Source organism: Vitis riparia, unplaced genomic scaffold (genome assembly GCF_004353265.1).
Source record: "Vitis riparia cultivar Riparia Gloire de Montpellier isolate 1030 unplaced genomic scaffold, EGFV_Vit.rip_1.0 scaffold541_pilon_pilon, whole genome shotgun sequence".
Taxonomy (NCBI): Eukaryota; Viridiplantae; Streptophyta; class Magnoliopsida; order Vitales; family Vitaceae; genus Vitis; species Vitis riparia.
Genome location: NW_023269698.1, coordinates 28,712 through 49,395, shown reverse-complemented (window position 1 = coordinate 49,395; position 20,684 = coordinate 28,712). Strand labels below are relative to the sequence as shown.

The 20,684-nt window shown below is 31.7% G+C and overlaps 3 protein-coding genes and 1 pseudogene across 4 annotated transcripts; 1 reads left to right on the top strand and 3 right to left on the bottom strand.

Annotated features, from left to right (window-relative positions):
* Positions 1-189: 189 nt before the first annotated feature.
* Positions 190-1,899, bottom strand: LOC117910023 (rust resistance kinase Lr10-like). The gene is made up of 2 exons (XM_034824076.1): positions 1,893-1,899; positions 190-1,178 (listed from the first exon to the last, which is right to left on the bottom strand). The coding sequence occupies exons 1-2, from the start codon at positions 1,897-1,899 to the stop codon at positions 190-192; spliced, it is 996 nt and encodes a 331-aa protein (XP_034679967.1).
* Positions 1,900-2,912: 1,013 nt separating this feature from the next.
* Positions 2,913-4,755, bottom strand: LOC117910033 (annotated as a pseudogene).
* A 2,579-nt stretch (positions 4,756-7,334) lies between these two features.
* Positions 7,335-8,337, bottom strand: LOC117910022. The gene is made up of 2 exons (XM_034824074.1): positions 7,594-8,337; positions 7,335-7,371 (listed from the first exon to the last, which is right to left on the bottom strand). Exons 1-2 carry the CDS (start codon positions 8,313-8,315, stop codon positions 7,335-7,337), a joined length of 759 nt encoding a protein of 252 aa, XP_034679965.1. The 5' UTR covers positions 8,316-8,337.
* An 817-nt stretch (positions 8,338-9,154) lies between these two features.
* LOC117910032 (rust resistance kinase Lr10-like) lies at positions 9,155-12,614 on the top strand. 2 transcript variants are annotated; one of them, XM_034824086.1, is made up of 3 exons: positions 9,155-9,893; positions 11,137-11,163; positions 11,276-12,614. In XM_034824086.1, exons 1-3 carry the CDS (start codon positions 9,215-9,217, stop codon positions 12,382-12,384), a joined length of 1,815 nt encoding a protein of 604 aa, XP_034679977.1. In that variant the 5' UTR covers positions 9,155-9,214; the 3' UTR covers positions 12,385-12,614. The 2 variants fall into 2 exon arrangements, with proteins under 2 accessions (XP_034679977.1, XP_034679978.1); XM_034824087.1 differs by lacking the exon at positions 11,137-11,163.
* Positions 12,615-20,684: the final 8,070 nt, after the last annotated feature.

Here is a 20,684-nt window from a genome sequence, read left to right as displayed (position 1 = left end):
TGAAGAAGAAATCAATTATGTGGGAGAGAACTTTTGAAACATATTGTAAGTTCAGCCTCAAAATGAATATTGTAGTAAAAATACTGGTACATGATAACAATAAAATTGTGAACCTACATTGATGGAGGATTACTACATCATATTTAAATTACACACTTCTAAAAATTGAAAAAGACAGGATGACATCTTTCATTCAATTTCTGAGGTAACTGTTAACTCTTGTTGAAGGTATCTTTTAGATGTGCTTGCATTCGTTTTTGTTGGACCAGTGCAAGTGAAAGGATTAGGAGGTGTGGATAAATTATGTTCTCCTTCTAACATCTGAACCACAAGCTTCATAGAAGGACGATCTGCTGGGAACCATTGAATACACCAAAGTCCAATAATTGTCAATTTTTTTACTATTTGAGTATCTCCTTCTTCATCAATTCGAATTTGTAGCTCTTCACCTTGATCTAGATGATTATAAATCCATTCTGGGAAGTAAACTTGACTAGTATTTTCCACAGTAACATCAATATTCTTCATTCCTCCTACCATTTCAAGTAATAGCATTCCATAGCTAAAAACATCTGACTTGCAAGACACATTCCCTAAATTCCTGGATAACATCTCTGGAGCAATATAGCCCATGGTCTCCCTAGCTGTAGTCATAGAAACTACACTTTGTTCCTTGGAACATAATTTGGCGAGGCCAAAATCAACTATTTTTGGATTAAAATTGTGATCAAGTAAAATATTATGAGGTTTGATATCAAAATGGAGGATTCGTTGATCACAACCTTGGTGAAGATATTCAATTCCTTTGGCAATACCTAAAGCAATATATTGAAGTTTTTTCCAACCTAGGGAATGGTTTTTAATTGTTCTTGAAAATATGAACTTCTCTAGCGACTCATTTGGCAAGAACTCATAAATAAGAGCTCGTCTAAATCCATTAGCACAAAAGCTAGCTAAGCGAACAACATTGACATGGTGGATTCTACCCATGGTTCCCACTTCATTAAGAAACTCCTCCCCATTTCCATTGGTGTTGTTCAGGATCTTGACTGCAACATGAACTTCATCAGACAACTTTCCCTTATACACTGTTCCATAACCTCCTTCACCCAATTTATCTTGGAATTGATTTGTGATCTTCTTAATATCAACATAAGAGTATCTTGTAGGCTTGAGAGCTATGTAATCTTCCAAAAATGACTACTCTTGAACTTGAATTCCATTCTTTCTCATTTTAGCAAAATAAATAAATAAAATCCCTTTTATAGATGATAATTACTGCAAATTGTTAAATTGTTGGAAGAGGCATATTATAGGGTTCTGCTTTGATATTTTGGTGCTACTAAATATATTGAACCAATTTAGTAGGCTTTTACACTCTCCAAATAAGACAATTATATGTTATTTAATGGGGATTGAGGATGGAAATTTCACTTCAAGGCATGATGAAAGTTTTTTTTTCTTCAAAGAACTGACACAACTAAAGTTGATCTCAAATGCAAATCCATATATATGTGTGAATAGAAAATCACCAATAATTGTTAGTTTTTCTTTTATGCACCTGTAAGAGATAATAATAAACTTAGTAGCTAGTTATGCTTTTGAAATTAATAAATCATAATCTATCACGTGATGATGCCATACAGATTAATTTTAGGTGGTGTTCTTGGACTGAAGCCTATGACTTTGTGTTCATTCCCATGGTTCCCACAGGGCTTCTTTTTTCTTTTTAGGGGGGTCTTTGATGTTTCCATATCAAGATACGAATAGATAAAATGAAATTATGTCAAAATTTCCGTTTCCATATCAAGGTGCAAAGGAATATACCATGGGCTAATATTGTGTAGCACGTACCTTTTTCTGGCTTCTTTATGCACTCAAGTTCAGATTACATGCCATTACTCATCTTCAGCCTGCATTTCCCACCTTCTGCTTCACAATTTCCACAAACAGGTTTTGACCAATTCATGGAAAATCTAGATTCCCCATATTTTATATTTAATGGGAGTGAAGCTTCGGAAATCTAGCAAGCAAAATATATTCATAAATAAATTAAAATAGACATTGCTCATAGATACGTACTGGAATACAATGTATGGTATTATCGTCATAATTCATGTAGTATTATGGTCCTATCACATCTAGCACATTTCACATTTCTAAAGATAAAAGAAATAGAGTTCTATAAATATAAGGACCAACTTACTTTTAGTGTCAAGAAAATTGACTCGATGGTTTTATTTGAAAAGTCATATTCAATAAATAAAGCATCAAAATTGACCACATGTACAATGGTCCACAGAAATTATTGAACGGTGTGAGTTGTAGGAGACCATTTTAAAATTTTGAATATTTATTTACTCTTACAATTTTATGCTCATAATGAATTATAGTAATAGACATATATCAAGGAAAGGTTTGAGCTCTCAGATTGTTACTTCTTTGTTAATTCTCTCTCTATTAAAATGCAACTTTTGATTTGAGAGCCTGATTTAAAGTGCGAAGGGTAAGATCAAAGTCCTAATTAAATTTCAACAAGGCGTAGAAGTCTATGAATGGAGAAATCAAAGTGTCCATTAATTTGAAGAACCATATATGGAATGGTGCAATCCAATGTCCAAGAATGTAATTGTAACCTTTAGAGGGCCCAAGGACACTTCTCTAACAAAAGCTATATGGAATTACTTACCAAAGAAATGTTGTAATTGGCACTATTGATCCTTGAAAGCCCAGATTACTACTAGCAACAAGTTATAACAAAATAACTTAGCCGAACATCTACAACCCCAATAATTATTTTTGTAGAATACTTGAAAAAAAATAGAACTTCAAAGGAAATGGAGGATTTTCTTTGATAATTTTAAGGGCAAGCAAGAACACTATTCAAATATCTAAAATGATATTTTATTACTTGTACGTAACCTTACTTACAAGGAACCAAACTATTGTTTGAAGAAGAAACTTTATTTTATTACATACACTGATCTCATAGAAACCTTACACATAAGACACAATCACACATTATTATTGGATTACAAAATAAGCAACTAGATGGAGTATGACTACCTTCCATTTAAGCTTATTGTACCCATGGAATTGGATGATGAAATTGGTACCTCTACCATGGATTGCTCATGATTCTCGATAGACCATAGAGTTGGCTTAGGAGGCATTTTCAATAGTTCAATCTCTCCTTCAAGCATTTCCAATGTTTTGCTCATTGAAGGACGATCCACAGGCTTCATTTGTACACACCATAGCGCAACTATCACCATTTTCCTTACATACTTTTTTTCATCCTCAGTGGCATCTCCCATTTCCATGTCCTCTCCTTTATCATATCTATCATAAATCCATGATGGGAAATATATTTGACTTGAATGCTCTGCAAATGCATTCACATTCTTCCTTTTTCCCACCATTTCCAATAACAACATTCCAAAACTATAAACATCAGCCTTAAATGATACACCTCCAATGTTTTTGTAGAACAATTCAGGAGCAATGTAGCCCAAGGTTCCTCTAGCAGCAGTGATTGATACAATACTTTCATCTGTTGAGTATAATTTTGCAAGACCGAAATCTGAAACTTTTGGTGTGAAGTCTTCATCAAGAAGAATGTTGTGTGGCTTGATATCAAAATGAAGAATTTGCATATCACACCCTTGATGTAAGTATTCGATCCCACGTCCTACTCCAAGTGCAATCTTGTATAATCTTTCCCAACTCAAAGGAATGTTGTTTCCTTGATCAAGAAAAACAAACTTATCAAGAGATCCAATGGGCATGTAGTCATATATAAGGGCCCATTTTGATCTCTGTATGCAAAATCCAACAAGTCTCACCACATTAACATGATGAATTCTTCCAATTGTAGCAACTTCATTGATAAAATCTTGCCCATTAGCCTTTGACATAACTAACATTTTTACCGCTACAATGCGGCCACTTCGGAGTTTTCCTTTGTACACAGAGCCAAAACCTCCTTGACCTAATTTATGCTTAAAATTATGAGTCATCCTCTTTATGTCTGAATATGTGTATTTGATTGGTCGAAGATTTTGGTAGTTATGTAGGAATTCTTCAATATCCTAATGATAAGTGTCTCCGTCGAAACTTGTAAATTAAATAGGCAAAGAGGCACAAAATACCAATCACAGCTCGTCCGATGATGATCATGACTACATATAAATCACATGTTAAAGATATGAGAAACGTCAGAGGAAGTTTATAATCATCTATCCACATTCAATCATCAAATCCAACAAATAGAATTAGTTTTGAAAAGGTCATTTCACCTATGTCTTAGGTTTTGGATTTCCACTCAAACATAGTCATGTGACTCTTTTTCTTTTGGGTGACAGCATGATATACATAAAGGATGGAATAATCAATTGAGAAAATTTGTTTTGTTGTACAAAATTAAGGAATGAAATTAGATGCCAAATTCCAACTCTATTCTTCAATTTCCTTGTACTCTAACAAATCTGGGAATAATTTGAAATCAAATACATCACAAATTTTTTTTAAAATAATAATAATTTTATTTGAAAGAAAATTTCTGAATTTCACAAATTGGAATTTCAATTTATGATTCATTTTGTACAACCAAATGCATTGCCAAACTTGATTGTCAGTTTTTATCTTGAATGAAAGGATTCCAAAAGTGCCAGGCAAAAAGAGGTATAAGACGTGTGCAATTATAGACTTATTGAGATCTGGAAGCCTTACCCATGAGTTGAAATATCAAGAATGCCCCAGCTGCAAATATGAGAGGAACAAAAATTATTAAGTTCAAGAAAAGAAAGATTCATACATATGATAGATTTAAAAATAAGCAAGAAACAAATACAAGAGAAATATCATTACTGCTATTGGTTTTGATTAAAAATTAGGAAGAGATGGATAGGATAGAAGAGAAAGGGTAATATTAATAATAATAATCATCATCATAGTTATTATTAGTTAAGTGGATGAAAAATCCAATCATTTATTATACTATTGATTAATTTAAATATATTTTCTTTATTCAGCTATGACCTCAGTCTCAAATGTCTTATAATATTTTTAAAATTTTTAGAAATTTATTATATATATTTAAATTAAAAATAAAATTAAGCACATACCACATATTGACTATTATGGGATTGAATGTGTAATTTAGAATAACAATTCTTTATTTTATTCATTTATCGTGAACTCCAAAAATAAATTATCATTTCATTTTATCATCAAATTAATAATTTATTATTATTATTATAAAGAACTTCTCAAAGCCTTACCAACTAAAGTTGTTATGTCTCCATCCGAAAGATATCCGAAGTCTCACTACTACAAAAATTGAAATTAATGACGCTTTATTTTATGATGCTTTCTAAAAGCGTCATTATTGAGGGTATACAATGACGCTTATAAGAAGTGTCATAGTTGTATTATTTATCTTGATACTTATTATAAGTGTCATTATTTGATGTCATCTTTTTCCTTATAACTGTGTATATAATGACGCTTATAAGAAGCATCATAGTTCTATTATTTACCTTGATACTTATTATAAGCATCATTATTTGATGGGTATGTAATAACGCTCCTGATAAGTGTCATAGTTGTATTGACTTTTAAAATTTTTGTTTTTAAGTTAACTTATACAAATTTTGATATTAGAATTTTATTCTATAAATTAATTATGGTAAATTGACATTAATATTAATGACATAAAGTTGCTACATTAAGGTTTTTTTAAAAAAATTGGATATAAATAAAATAAAATCCTAATAAATTATTTTTTTATTATTTGATATTAATTTTTTTATAGTTTGTATCAATAGAATCTATTTTCATAAACTATTTTTCATTTTTATTAAATTAGAAATTATCTTATATTTCATTTAAAAATAATTTGTTAATTTATTTGTGGACCACAAAAAAGTGGCCTATTTTGAGCACTTGTTCGGGCCTTGGGCCACATTTATTGGGTTTAACCCTTTTATTTGAGAAGGTTTTATAGTTAATGAATATAAATTTGAAATTATTTAAATAAAATGAAATAAATTAATATTTAAATTAATTTAATGATGAGTAGACTCACAATAAAACTAAATGCAATAAGAATATTTATAAAAATTTTCTAATATTTATGGGAATTAAGCTCATTCTATTAAATTAGTTTTTTTTTAAAATATCAATATTCAAATTAAACCAACATCAACCTAAAATATCAAATAATTAAACAATATAAATTCATTATGAGTTCAATATATAAAAATTATTATTGAAAGATGAAATAAAGAATACTATTTTTAATTTATTGAAAAAGGACATGCATGGTATTTTAGAATTTGTTATAAAGTCTCCATTGAAAACCCTAACTTTTGGAAGACAAGAAAGAAGGGAGAGAGCCACCGTTTTTAGTGAGAAAGAAGAGAAGAGAGAAAAACACAAGTTTTTCTCATCATGCCCAGATTTCATCAAAGGTCCGATCCCACTTCGTCTGTGGTCCGATTGAGCTGAAATTTGGAGGAGAGTTTCGTGACTCATTTATCTTCAATCTGAACGGTGAAGATCGGATTTGGAGTTTCGGAAAGTCATTAGAAAGAAAGAGGAGAAGAGAGAAAAACGCAGGTTTTTCTCATCATGCCCAGATTTCATCAAATGTCCGATCCCGCTTCGTCCGTGGTCCGATCGAGTTGAAATTTGAAGGAGAGGTTCGTGGCTCATGTATATTCAATATTAACGATGGAGATCGGATTTGGAGTTTCAAACAGTCATTAGAGAGAAAGAGGAGAAGAGAGAAAAACAACGGTTTTTTACATCATGCCCAGATTTCATCAAAGGTCCGATGCCGCTTTGTTCATGGTCTGATTGAGCTGAAATTTGGAGGAGAGGTTCATAAGTCATTAATGTTAAATTTGAACGGTGAAGATCGGATTTAGAGTTTTGTAAAGTCATTTTTCAGCCAAAAACAGAACCTTTATTTTGTTGGGCTTTTTTCAGCCAAAGATGGCGCTTCCTGAAAGTGTCATTGTTGCCTAAGACATACAATGACAGAGGCGAAGAGGACACTTTAGAGAAGCGTCATCTGTTACCTTTCTTGACGCTTAAAAAACGTCATTGTTTCCCATTTTTCTTGTAGTGTCTGCAGGTTGAAATTCAGTAAATATGGTCAATGGTAAAAGTAGAAGAAGCTTTTGCATTTTGCTCTATGTGACTGCCAACTAGACAATGATATAAAGCAGCCCACAGGTACCATGTTGAAATTAATGGAATGAAAATAAAAAATAAAAAAATAAAAAAAATCTCTTTCTTTCTTCTACAACAAATGGAACTAATAAGCCTTACTTTGGATAAAGTAGTCCACGTGTAATGTATATCCTGTTAACAGAAAAACAACATAAATTGAATTTAACATGAGAAAGATAATAGAAGTAAAAATGAACATGAAAGATAATAAAAGTAAACTCCCAAAGTCTCACTGATTATAGATAGCAGAAAGGAAAAGAACCTAAGAATTAAGCAAATATTATTAGTTATAAAATGTTGAAGCAAAATAAATACATGAATGGATAAAAATAAACATTGCTCATACATTGGCACTGTACGGTATAATTGCTATAATTCCGCTTGCAGTCTAGCCCTTTCACCTCGCATTCGCTTTTGCAGCGGAAGCTCAAAAATGAAAGATCAAGCCCCAGAAGCAGCACTTCTTGCAAATCTGACATTGAAAGATTGCCGGGCTTCAAGAATTGAGTAATAATACTCCTGCTGATGGTGCATGAATACTTAATATCTCCCACTTCCATGGACTCGCCTCCGACTAGTGCATAAACATATGCTTGTGAGGAAGATGAAGTCGCATTGCAAGGAGTGATAGGAATGTAGCTGCCGTCACTTATTGGCTGGTCGCAATTCATTAAAACTGCTGTACTGGTCATTCCCTTCCACTCCAAATAATATGTACCGTAATCATTAATGGAGAATTCTCTTGTCAAGAAATAGAGAAGAGTTGAGAGACAGTTGCCCTTTTCGACCCCAGGATCCACTACCCGAATGGTATAGTGATCGTAGTTGATATCAGCAACATAGTATTTCTCACCCTCCCCGCCGTTTACCATAGTACGATTGTTTTCGCAGACCAATTCATAGTCAGGATCACCACACCCAGATGGATCACCTTTCAATCGGAAAGGGTTGCTGATGTTTTGAATCTCTCCACAAGAAGAGGGTCTGCAAGTCTGGTTTCCATTAGCAGCACAAATTGCAAGCAAGAAAGTGTGGAAGAGCGCTAACGCCACAAGTTTTGCTTCTCTAAACATCATAACATTTGAGAGAGATACGGAGTTGGAACTCTTCAGTTTTATGTTTAATTTAAGAGAGAGGTATCAAATTAGCCCCCAACAGGCTTGCGGTCCCAACTTTCCTGCAACGTGAAAAGAGTGTGAAATGAGCCTTATTGACTGTTATAGTCAACTACTTTGATTTTTCTATGTATGGATAACTTCACATTGAAGAAACGCATACCCACCCTCTGTTCATGATCAGGTTCAATCATTAGAGGCTTCTGAATTAGCATAATGAAAATGAAAATCAAGAATCACTATATTTGAAATTAATTTTTTTTTTTTAAAAAAAAGGATCTTACTACTGAATTAGCAACTTTCCTCGACATGAGCCATAATGTATACCAAATTAACCTTGTACAAATAATGAATTATGTACGGTATCTTGCTAAGTTACCATTTTTCCAATAATTTAAACTTCTATATGTTTTATATAGTTTTTTATTATTTGTATTTTAAGTTTTATTTCTTTTAATCAAATGCCTACTTTAAATCAAAATTTGATTTTTAAAAAACATACAAAATAAATTAAGGAGGACGGTCCATTTAGATTTAAATTATAATAAATGAAGTATTATTAAATTTTAGAGTAGGTAATGTGACTTACATAAAAATGTTTATATGTATAAATTAAATGGAATACTTACATTTTGAAAGAGACAAAATAAACATATACATGTGATACAGGGTGAAAGGACATTGTTATAAAGTGAAAATCTATTAGTAAAATGTACCGCCGCAGTAATCCTCCTTCCTACAATTCTTCTCTATAAATTTTCAGGCTAATCTCCTCGCGATATTTGTATCTCCCTTTCCTCTTTCTTTCCTATACCAGAGATTTCTGTCCTTGGCAAAAATCACAAATTCCTTCCATAAAAATGGATCGATATCTCTGTTTGTTTTTGTTCTTGTTTCTGACCTTGTTTGTGGAGATGAGAGGGGGCCGAGATGAGTGCATGACATCGAATGGTTGTGGCGACCAGGGTCCACTCATCCGGTTCCCTTTCCGTCTAAAACACCAGCCACACCACTGTGGATATCCGGGATTTGAGTTATCTTACACTGAGAATAATCAGACCATGCTAGACCTGCCAGTTTCGGTAAAGCTCTTGGTGAAGAAAATAGTTTACAAATCCCGGGAAATCATTGTCCAGGACCCGGATAATTGCCTTGCGAGACAGCTTCGAAACCTCAATTTAGCTGCCTCCCCCTTCCACTTCAAATTTGAACGGGACTTCATCTTGTTCAATTGTTCCTCAGACAAAACAGAATCATCTCGTTTTCAGTCCATCCCTTGCCTTTCTATCCCTGGTAACCCAGTTTATGCTGTTTATTCCTACCTATCTGTCCAATATACGGATCTATCCTCTTGCCGCAGGCTTTACAACGCTTCAGCTCCAGCTAATGTAGGTCCTGAGGATTTTATGTTCATTGAAAGTGCATTTTCTTTGAAGTGGTCGAAATCAATATGTGGAAGCTGCCCAGGAGGAGGAAAAATATGCAGACTGAAGAAGAGTAATAGCACGGAACCAGAAACTGAATGTATTAAAGTTAAAGGTATTCTTATGTATCTTAATTCCCTATTCATCTTCTTTTCATCTTTCATGCCCACCTCATATCCTCTACTATGATGTAATATACAAATTCTCCATTTTGGAATAAAAAAACCATTGCAAAGGATATGAGCTGATAAATTCTGATTATTGAATTTATAGGTTATGAATGTGGAACTAAAATCTTGGATGGAATTTACATTTTAAAACTCTTGTTAGATGAATTTTTGGCTAAAGTAATATATTGTTTTTCTTGCATTTCACCTCAAAACATTGAGCTAAACTAACACATTTTCTTTTCTTTCTTCAAATTTTTAGAGCTCAATAAAATTAAGGGAAATAATTGAACAAAGAGTTAGATGTTTATTTTGGATTTAATTTTTTGAAAAATTAAAGAAATAAAAGAAAAATGTTAAAAGTTCTTTTATAATGGATTCTTTCCTAGCTACTTACAATCAATATTTTTCTTTATTTTCTTCATATTTTTCCAAGGATGTGAACCTAAAAATACAAAGTAATACAATTGATATTCAAGCATTCCTTTTGGATATGGAAATATTTAATAAAAGAAAATTACTAAGATTATTGAATATAGATTATTTTCTTAATTTATTTTTTGATATCCAAGTGGACCATACTAACCCTAAACTTTCCAAGTAATTCATCTTTATTTCAACTCTCAATAATTACAATTGTGTAAAAAAAACTCCATAAACATCATTTTCTAGTTTTAATAGTTATCCACATGGATGACTTTTCCCTTATATCTAAGATGAGAAGTTAGATGTTAATGGTCAATCAAATCAACAAGTGTTATTGTACCTACCAATTGGATCACTATATATAATGGTATAGAATAAGGATAGAGATTTCTCCACATTCTTTTTACATAGAGTTTCATTTTTTATTTTAGTTTTTGTCATAAAATAGGATGAATTTGTGTCTGAGGGAGTCATGGAGACAGTAAGTTATTATGAAACATAGTCTAACTATGATACATAATAGGGATTAGAAGGGTATGTTTGAATTTCCACTACAAGTTAGGATAGAGTTAGTAGTAGAATTGGTACTACCTTAAAAGTGAAAGCATAGAATACAAGAAAGAAACCAAAAGATAAGGTTGAGGCCTAGCCTAAAATTAATTAGATTAAAATCATATCACATGAACATGTAATTTAGCATGTTTTTTTTTTTAATTCCAAGAGCATAACAAGCTAATTACTTTTTTTTTTCTTAATTTTTTATAGGCGTATCGAAGAAAATAATTGTGACAGGTAATATTCTATTCATACATATTTTATTATAGAGATAAAGATTCTTAATTTGGTTATTTTATCTATTTATTTATATAAAAAAGTTCAAGTTTTCTTCTTTTTATGTATGCAGGTGCAATCTTTGGTTTTTTTCTTCTCGTGTTAGTGATTGTTATGCTTTATCGTGTCTATAGCTCAGATAAAGTAGAAAGAGAGAATAGAGTAAAGGTTAAAAAGTTTCTAGAAGACTATGAAGCTCTCAAGCCCTCAAGATACTCCTATGTTGATGTTAAAAGGATCACAAGTCAATTCAAAGATAAATTAGGCCAAGGAGGATATGGAACTGTGTACAAAGGAAAGCTTTCAAATGAAGTTTTTGTTGCAGTAAAAATCCTTAACAATTCTCAAGGAAATGGGGAAGAGTTCATTAATGAAGTGGCAACAATGGGTACAATCCACCATGTTAATATAGTTCGTTTAGTTGGATTTTGTGCTGATAGATTTAAACGAGCTCTAATTTATGAGTACTTACCAAATGAGTCATTGGAGAAGTTCATATTTTCAAGAGTTGTCAAGAACTATTCACTTAGTTGGAAGAAACTTCAAGAAATTGCTATAGGTATAGCAAAAGGAATTGAGTATCTTCATCAAGGTTGTGATCAAAGAATCCTTCATTTTGATATCAAACCTCATAATATTTTACTTGACCACAACTTTAATCCAAAGATTTCTGACTTTGGTTTAGCCAAATTGTGCTCCAAGGAACAAAGTGCAGTCTCTATGACAATTGTAAGGGGAACAATGGGTTATATCGCTTCAGAAGTGTTATCTAGGAATTTTGGGAATGTATCTTATAAGTCAGATGTTTATAGTTTTGGAATGTTATTACTTGAAATGGTTGGAGGAAGGAAGAACATTGATGTTAGTGTGGAGAGTACTAGCCAAGTATACTTCCCAGAATGGATTTATAATCATTTGGATATAGGGGAAGAATTGCATATTCGAATTGAAGAAGAAGGAGATGTTGAAATTGCAAAGAAATTAGCAATTGTGGGACTTTCATGTATTCAGTGGTGTCCAGTGGATCGTCCTTCCATGAAAATTGTGGTTCAAATGTTGGAAGGAGAAGGAGACAAGTTAACCATGCCTCCTAACCCTTTTGCTTCAACAGTTCCAACAAACTTGAGCAAGCCAGGAAGAGTTTTTCAACAAGAGTTGGCAATAATTTCAGAACTAGAGTAAAAATAATTGTCTGTATGTTCAACTTATTATGAATGTATAGTTTAATAAAAATTCATATTGTAGTTGTTCATCATCATAGCATCTTTATTTATATTTCTGTTAATTGAACAAATGATTGTATAAAATGATTATACCAGTGGCTCAATTGATGTTAGATTCCAGAAGTTCTTATTCCCATGTAATGTATTTCTTGTGTATTAAATTTTAATGAATATGTCCAAGAATATTCTCGCAACCCAATTTATAGTTCAGCTACACACAACTCTATAGATCACCTTTCAATCAAGTAAGAGTAACTAATTTCCATCACATTCAAGATAGAAAGTATTGCACGAAATAGTAATAGAATTAGATCTAGGAAACTTGAAAATAAGAGTCCCATCCACTACACCCATTTTGTTTCTTTTTTTTTTTTTTTTTTTTTTTCTTTTTGCCTTTACCACTTTTTTTATTGGACTGAGAAAGTAAGCCTAATTAGTTATGTAATGACTAAATTATACTGAATGGTGATGGCTCGTTGGAGTTTACATCGAATAAAATGGAGATCGATTTCGATGTGTTTACTCCTTGCATGAAACACTGGATTTGCTGCTAGCCAAGTAGCACTTTGGTTATGACACCATATCAATGGTGAAGATAGGGCAGGTATCCTAACAATAAAGGAGTTAGAGAGTCAGGTGAATGCTTGATCTTGAACTTTATCAATACAAATTACCAATGGAGACCACAAAAAATATTAGATTGTGGGAGAAATGAACCATATGATATGTGACCATGTACTAATCATTGAGAAAGGAAAAAAACATGGACTCAATAGATTATGTATAATAATAATAATAATAATAATAATAATAATAATAATAATAATAATAATAATAATAGACTCAAACTCTCTCAATATATGGTATATATTGTTTAACCTAGACAACAAAAAGCCTAGTGGCTGAGGACCTTGATGCAAATAAGCTTGTCTTAGCCGAGAGGTCTGAGGGTTCCTCCATGTGTTTAAGATCAACTACATTTAGGCCAAAACATCAAATCAATGGAACAATCTACTCTGTTTCACTGGGCCAAGCCCAATGGTAGGTCCATAGGCAGAGCTTGGATCATGTGCTAGTCAGGCTGGGTTAGGCCTGATACGGACCTAATTTGATCATGGCAGCCCAATAATATAATTATTTTCCTTGTTTTGCGTTTTTCTAAATTTTTTTATTTGTAGTAATTAATTATATTATAATCATAACAATCATAATAACTATTTTTGTTATAAATTTTTTTGTTCCATTATTTCGGAATTTCTAATTTTATTTGATAAATTAAATTTTCTTTATCATCTATCAAATCTTTACTTAAACTTATTTTATTATAAGTTAATTTATCTATTTTTCTTCCATTTTTTTATTAAAACTTTCGTGTCCTTATTTATGTTTTCCATAGATATAACAGTAATTTAAACAAAAAATAATAATAATTACTTGGAGATATACCAAATGAAACATACACTTCTTCAATGAAAAAAGTGACTCGAAATTAAAACATAAATTCTAAAGAATTAAGACTAAATTAAAATAAATTTAGAATAGTAGGATTTTTTTAAAAAAATAAAAAATTAATTGATAAATTTTAGCTTTTTAAGCTATTAAAGTAAAATGAGGGTTTGTCCCTTATTCTTTAATAATATATGAAAAATTATTTATATAATAATGAAAAAAACTTTGGGACATTTTCTTTATTCCTTTAAAAAAATTCGGATTGAAAATTATTAAGGTAATATTGAAAGCTATAAATTATCATTCTTTCTTCTTCTTTACCTTGCTATAAATTCTTTATCTCCACATCCACTAAGTCAATTCTTTTGAAGGTTTTTCTTTGCATGAAGGACTTTAATTCTTTTACAATGAGCAATTAATGTGGAATAGGCTAGACGAGGGAAGAGATCATGACCTTCTCAACTAAGCTTCATCTTTATGGAAAAGTAGGTAGTGTATTTCTTGGTTTTGTCTTGCTTAACTGACCATAAAGGCCACCAAAATGAAAAATGAAGCACTACGTTTGATGATGCATGTTATGCCACTAATTTACAGGAAAAGGATAGCGGGGAATTAAGCTAAATTTATCAAAAATTATATTCAAAGGTTAAATCCAGGATATCATGTCTTTACCTTCGTGGAGGAAAAGAAAAATATGTAAAATGAATTTAAAATAACATATAAATATAATTTATTAATTTTAAATTTATTTTAAAATTTTTTTTCTCGATTTTCTTTTCATCTTGTTCTCTCAAATTTTCTAAGAACTAAATATTGCTTTAGTTTTAGGAGTTTCTAACTTCAGTTTTTATCCAAAAACCTCAGAAGAAATTGAGCACATGAAATAATGTTTCTCTTAAAAATTCCTCATATATACTAAAGCATAAGCATAAGCATAAGCATAAGCATTCCAACAATAGAAATGAGCAAAAGAGGGGATGGAAATTCCCAACCCCATTCTCCCCACAAAAAAAAGAAACAATAACAATTGTTCAATTGCTTCGTGCTTTCTTACTTTTAGGGTCTGCCTTTCCTGAAAGGGCTCCGTTTGCAGACCAGATTTTCACTTTTCAAAGACAGGGTCTCTAGAATTAATATGTGGTATTTGGTCCTTAAAGGCCTAGCAGACCTATGGGCTAGCTGGCAGGCCAGGGCTAGCTAGCTTGGATTTGGGCTAGCCCAGCACGTTTGAGGCCTAGCATCATCAAAGCCCAATTTGGCCGAGGAGGCAACTTTTTGGTCAACACAAACTTGTCTGGACTACCCTTAAACTAAGATTAAATGGCTAGGACCCAAAGGGAGAGCTCAATATGGGTCTATATTTGCCATAACATGAGGAATATATTTTAAAGATTATCTCGAAGTCTTTTGATCTTTTTTCCTTTTTTCTTTGTTGTCACATCTCCCTAATGTGAAGTGTTTGAGACATGCTTTTTCATCTTAGCTCATGTGGTAAAGTGATGATAAACTTTAAACTAAATAAAATTTAATGTGTTGGAATCATGAATAAATCTAATATTCTTTTTTTAAAATTTATAACTTAAATAATAAATTCATTAATACTAGAAATCTTTGGATTAAAAGATTCATAATGACTTTACTAATTCTTTTTTGTGTATAATTATATTTTTATAAATTTTTTCATAAGAAAAATAAACTTAAAAAATGATATATTATGAGTTATGACTTTACTATTTTTTTTTTTTTACGAACAACAATATTTTTATTTTTCTCACTAGGTAAATATATTATAAATTAAGTAAGACATAATTAATAATTTAAACATTTTAATGAATCTTTTGATTTTTAAGAATAACTTGAAATTTAAAAACCAAACCGATTAATTACAAATTCAATCAAAACCTTATAGAATATTATATTCATAATTGAGTATTAAATGTGTACATATAATAAAAAATTTGATTTATTTACATGTTAAAAAAGTTAAATTTGGGCTAGAGCTTTTTGTTTATATGAATTGCTATTATTACTATGTCTATTTGTGCAATTAGAAATCTTGTGTGTGAGATTGATGAAGACTTGATCATTGTTGATATTGGAATATTAATTGAATTTATAGATAAAAAAGAAATTTAATGTCAGGGATAATCACTTAGAGCACCTCTTCATTCTTCTCTAGGTAGTTCCATATATTGAGTAAGAACTAAAATATCTGAAATTAGATAAATATTGGTTGTTGAAATCTATGCACAAAAATAAAAAGTATTTTTAGTAATTTTGTTTAATTTTAGATAAATTTTGATAATTAATGTTTTTATATTTACAAATGATATTTATATTAACTCAAGAAAAAAGAACAAAATACAATACCGATGGCTATGAATGTTAATGTCTTATTTTAAACTTAAAAATAATTAAAAAGACAACTTAACTTTACAACATTAAGTTATTGGAGAAATACTCAATTTCAAAAAATAGCTTTCAAACAAGTTTTTCATTTTCTTGTTTTATAAAAAGAAAAATAGGGTAGTAGAGCATATGAATGGAACTTTGTCAGAAAAAGTTCCATGTATGTTGTCAAATGGTAAATTGAGCAAAAAAAAAAAAAAAAAACATTATAAATTCCCGCATCATTATGCTTGAGGGAGGAAAAAGATCGCTACTATAAAAGCTCATATAGCTGGGGAAGGAATGGGTTGCTGCTATAAAAGCTCTTATAGGAATATATGGCCCAATAGGCACAACCACATGGGCTGAGTTGCTGCTACAAAAGCTCTAATAGCAATATATGGCCCAATAGGCAGAATCACGTGGGCTTGTCCGCGACCATAGAGCCACTATATAAGCACTATCTCTCCTGCCCGGTTTAGACTGCTGGACCCACTGAGAGCCATGTCTTTTATCTTTCACTCTTCTTAGCCACCATTAAAGACCATTGAACTCTTCTCCCAAAGCCATAATGCCCATCCTCATCACTGTATATTTCTCCAACTAGATTCTTGTCATCACTAACATCCTCATCACTGAAGGGGCTTAGATCAATGGCCAACTCGCTCAACGACCAATTTCTTTAGCCACTTCATCGCCCACATCTTCCAGGTATTCTTTCGATTCCTTCCACGGCTTCACACTCTGTTATTCCTTTCTTTCTTTCTTTGATTTCAAATTAGGTTTCTTTTCATCACTTCTAGTTCCTCCCATCTCTCTTTTTCTGGTTAGGGTTAGGGTTAGGGTTAGGGTTAGGGTTAGGGTTTGTGTTTGGATTCCCTGGTATATATTTACTAATTATTATGAGCATCAATCCCTTAGCATCGAAGCTTAGCTTGGAAGCAATGATTTTTTTTTTTTTTTTGGATAGGTAAACTTGGAAGCAATGATTGCTCGTGCCCCTTCTCTTTTGTGTTTTTTTGTCTTCCGTGCATAAGATGAAGTTGAAAATTTTAGTGATATGAAATTCAATGCAGTCTGCTATTATTATAGTGCCTTGTCTGCACCTAATGAAATCAAAGGCTGTGGGAGCTTCGGATAGAGCAAAGCTCTTCATTTTGCACCCTAATTAGGATGCTACACTTGACTCATCTTAATCTTGTTTCCTTTTTTTTTTTTCATTTTATTTATCTATTTATTTATTTTTTATTTTGAATTCATCAAAGTAGTAACCCCCTTGGACTACTTTTGTTCTTCATGTGAACACTAAGAAGAAGGGAAAAATGAATATTAAGTTTATCGAAATTAATGGGTATGGACTAGAAGCATTTTGTCAAAAATCTGAAAATTCAGATGTTGAAAATCATGTCATTTAACCATATTTATCTCATGTATAATTGCTACTCAGGAGAAACATTTGATAGGTTTTGGGGTTTATGCAATTTTGAAGGAGGAAAAAGGCTTCCTAATTTACTTCCCTCAATTTTCATTTCTTAGGATTCAAGAGGTGATCTTAAATGGACTTCAACATTTGTTTTTCACCAAACATTCTTTTACTTCTATACAAATCCTGTTATCTCATGTATGGGGCAAATGCAATTTTCTGATTTTCTAGCTTCTTAAAAATCAGGAATTGATTTTTTAGGCTCATTTTTACATTTTTTTTTTTAATTCAACTGATTGACATAAGCTTGATGTTTGTTCTTTGAGTGGAAATTTTGATGCTTATAGGAGAGACACTTTACAAATTTTATCTACTAGGTTGAAGGCATTTGCTTTTTCTTACTACCAATTTACTAATTATCAAACTCCTTTTCTTTCTGGTTGGTTTTTCCCTTTCCTTTCTGTTTTCATTTGAGGCCACCATATCTCAGGCAATTCACATCCTGAGAGAGTTAGCTCCAACCAAATTGGCAAGAAAGTTAGCTACAGATCAAGATATAATAGCCAAGATTGGCTTATAAATATCTGAGAATGAAAATCTTACCATTCTTTCCTTCTCTTTTATTGAGCACCCCTTTTCCTTAATGTAGAATGTTTGAAACTCAATGATACAAAGAGATACAAAATTCAGAAGCAGTTTTAAATTTCACATATGTCATAGACGTCTAATTGAAAGACCAATGGAAAGAATCAAACTTGGATCTTAGGTGTTCAGTTATATGTTATAACATGTTTGACAGGTCTAATCTGCCTAATTTGGCAAATCAGATGTTAGCAAGATGAGGGTTAGCTTAGGAGGTCCCACAGCACAAGGCAAGCCACTTGTGAGATTAAGCAGTCTGATTAGGAATACATCGTTTGGCTTCACAAGTCAATACAAGGCAAAATTAAAACATTAATAATTTGATTTTAACCAAAATTGATGTCTTAACCACCATGTTTCCTTTCTAAATGAATTAAGATGGTTCAATTTGAATGGAACCTAATTAATTGGGCGATTTAAATAAGGTCACTTGCTGTTAGAAATCGTTGCGAAGAGGAACTAACACAAACTTTTGATCAAACTTGCCCCTGCATCATCTTTGGCCCTTGAACCCATATTTCACCTAATTGATTTGGTGGAAGAGGCTTCAATGTATCCACACTAACTATTTGGGATTCTTCTTTTTTTCCTTTGGTTGATCATTCTCTTTTTTGCTTTCTTTTTTTCTTTGTTACTTTTTGGTTTTCAAGTTACAAATCATTTAATCAAAGAAATGATAACCAATTTTTTTTTTTTTTTTTACTTTTACCTTAATGTACCTTCATTTTTGGGTGCTAGGAGTCTTGTCTAGTTTTTTTTTTTTTTTTTTCCTCCAGTTTTTCATGTTTTTGGGTTTTCTCAAAATATAATGTAACTTCAAAGTTCCATCAGAGAAAAAGCAAAAGAAAATGCAATCCCCATAAAAGAAACAAAGATTCATTTAATGATTTCATCTTACTAGTCCATCTAGCCATATATCTGAAAGGGGTTTACTATTAAGCTTCTTGTTAGGCTATTTGCTAACATCAACCATCTTCTTCATCCATTGACTACCCTATGTATCAATAATTTAAAAAACTCCCCTTTCAATGTTTCACTGTGTTTCGCTAGCATAAAAAGAAGTTTATAGCCTAGCTCTCCACATGATACAATGAGCTATAATGCATTGAATTCCAGTCTCCAAACCTTTTACTTTCTTTTATGTCATGTTCATTTGATTTTTCTTTTTCATTCTTTGACTAGGTGGGGGCAATAGGCATTTCTCTCATTTGGCCCCTGCATTTTGAAGATAAGGCATTTCCTTTTTCTTTCTTTGTGTGGATGCACCTTCTATGGCTAGGTTTCTCTTAAGTTGAATAAAAAGCCAGTCCCCAATAAGGCCAATATCATCACTCCAATGGCATGTTTGCTTATTGACAAGGTGAAAAAGTGAGACTTTGGCAATACAACAGTAAAGAGAAAGCATAGAAAAGTTGAAACCTTTGGAGTAGCACTATTGTTATCTTGAAAAAGGGAGGAAACAACAAGATATTAATGAAAAAAAATCTTTCCTATTTTTCTTAGAAAATGTGATAGAAGTTTGATAAAATTAATAATTAATAGTTTCCTATTTTCTTTATGTAGAAAAGGTAACAACAAAAAACTGTTTCAGAAGTTTTACCATTAAGTCTGGATTTTATCATGCAAGGGATTAACCTTAAGCATGATAGATAACCAGTAAACCCTTGACCAAAACAATAGGATTGCAATTGGATTAGAGGCTAAGTATTGATTTATGGCAATACCATATCTGAATTATACTGGATTGGAATGCTTCTGAACAATCTATATATTCTATCCTCTTAATTTCCTCTTATTATATGGTGAGACAATGTTGGTACCCTAGCTCAAGTGCAGCACATGCAGGTATTGATTACCACCTTTTGATCATTACATTTTTCTTGGATTGGCTTCATCCACATCTTTCAACAAGGAAATCATTCACTTAGTCTCTTCAGCAATAATTAAGCTGAGAAAAGTAACCATGACTTGGGATATTTTGTGAGGAGAAGCTGCTAGCTGTTCTCTTATCCTGTTTTTTCCTTGTGTGAATGCCAAGGCACCAATATGAAAAAAGAGAAGAAAAACAGATGTATTCAGTGAATGCTCTTTGTCACCTTCTCCGAGCGGGCAAGAATTGATGTGTGACCTAACCCATGAATGTTAGACCCAGGGTGAGGAATTATGAGGTGTTATAGATTCCATCTTTCCTAGTTTATAGTTCACTAATGCTATGTTTGGTTCGGAAAAGTATTAAAGGAAGAAAAAAATGGTAAAAAGAATAATTATCTCATGTTTGATTATATTATGAAAAATATAATTAAATTTAGTTAAAAGTCTATGCATTTTAAAATTATTTAATCTTTATTTAAAAAGTT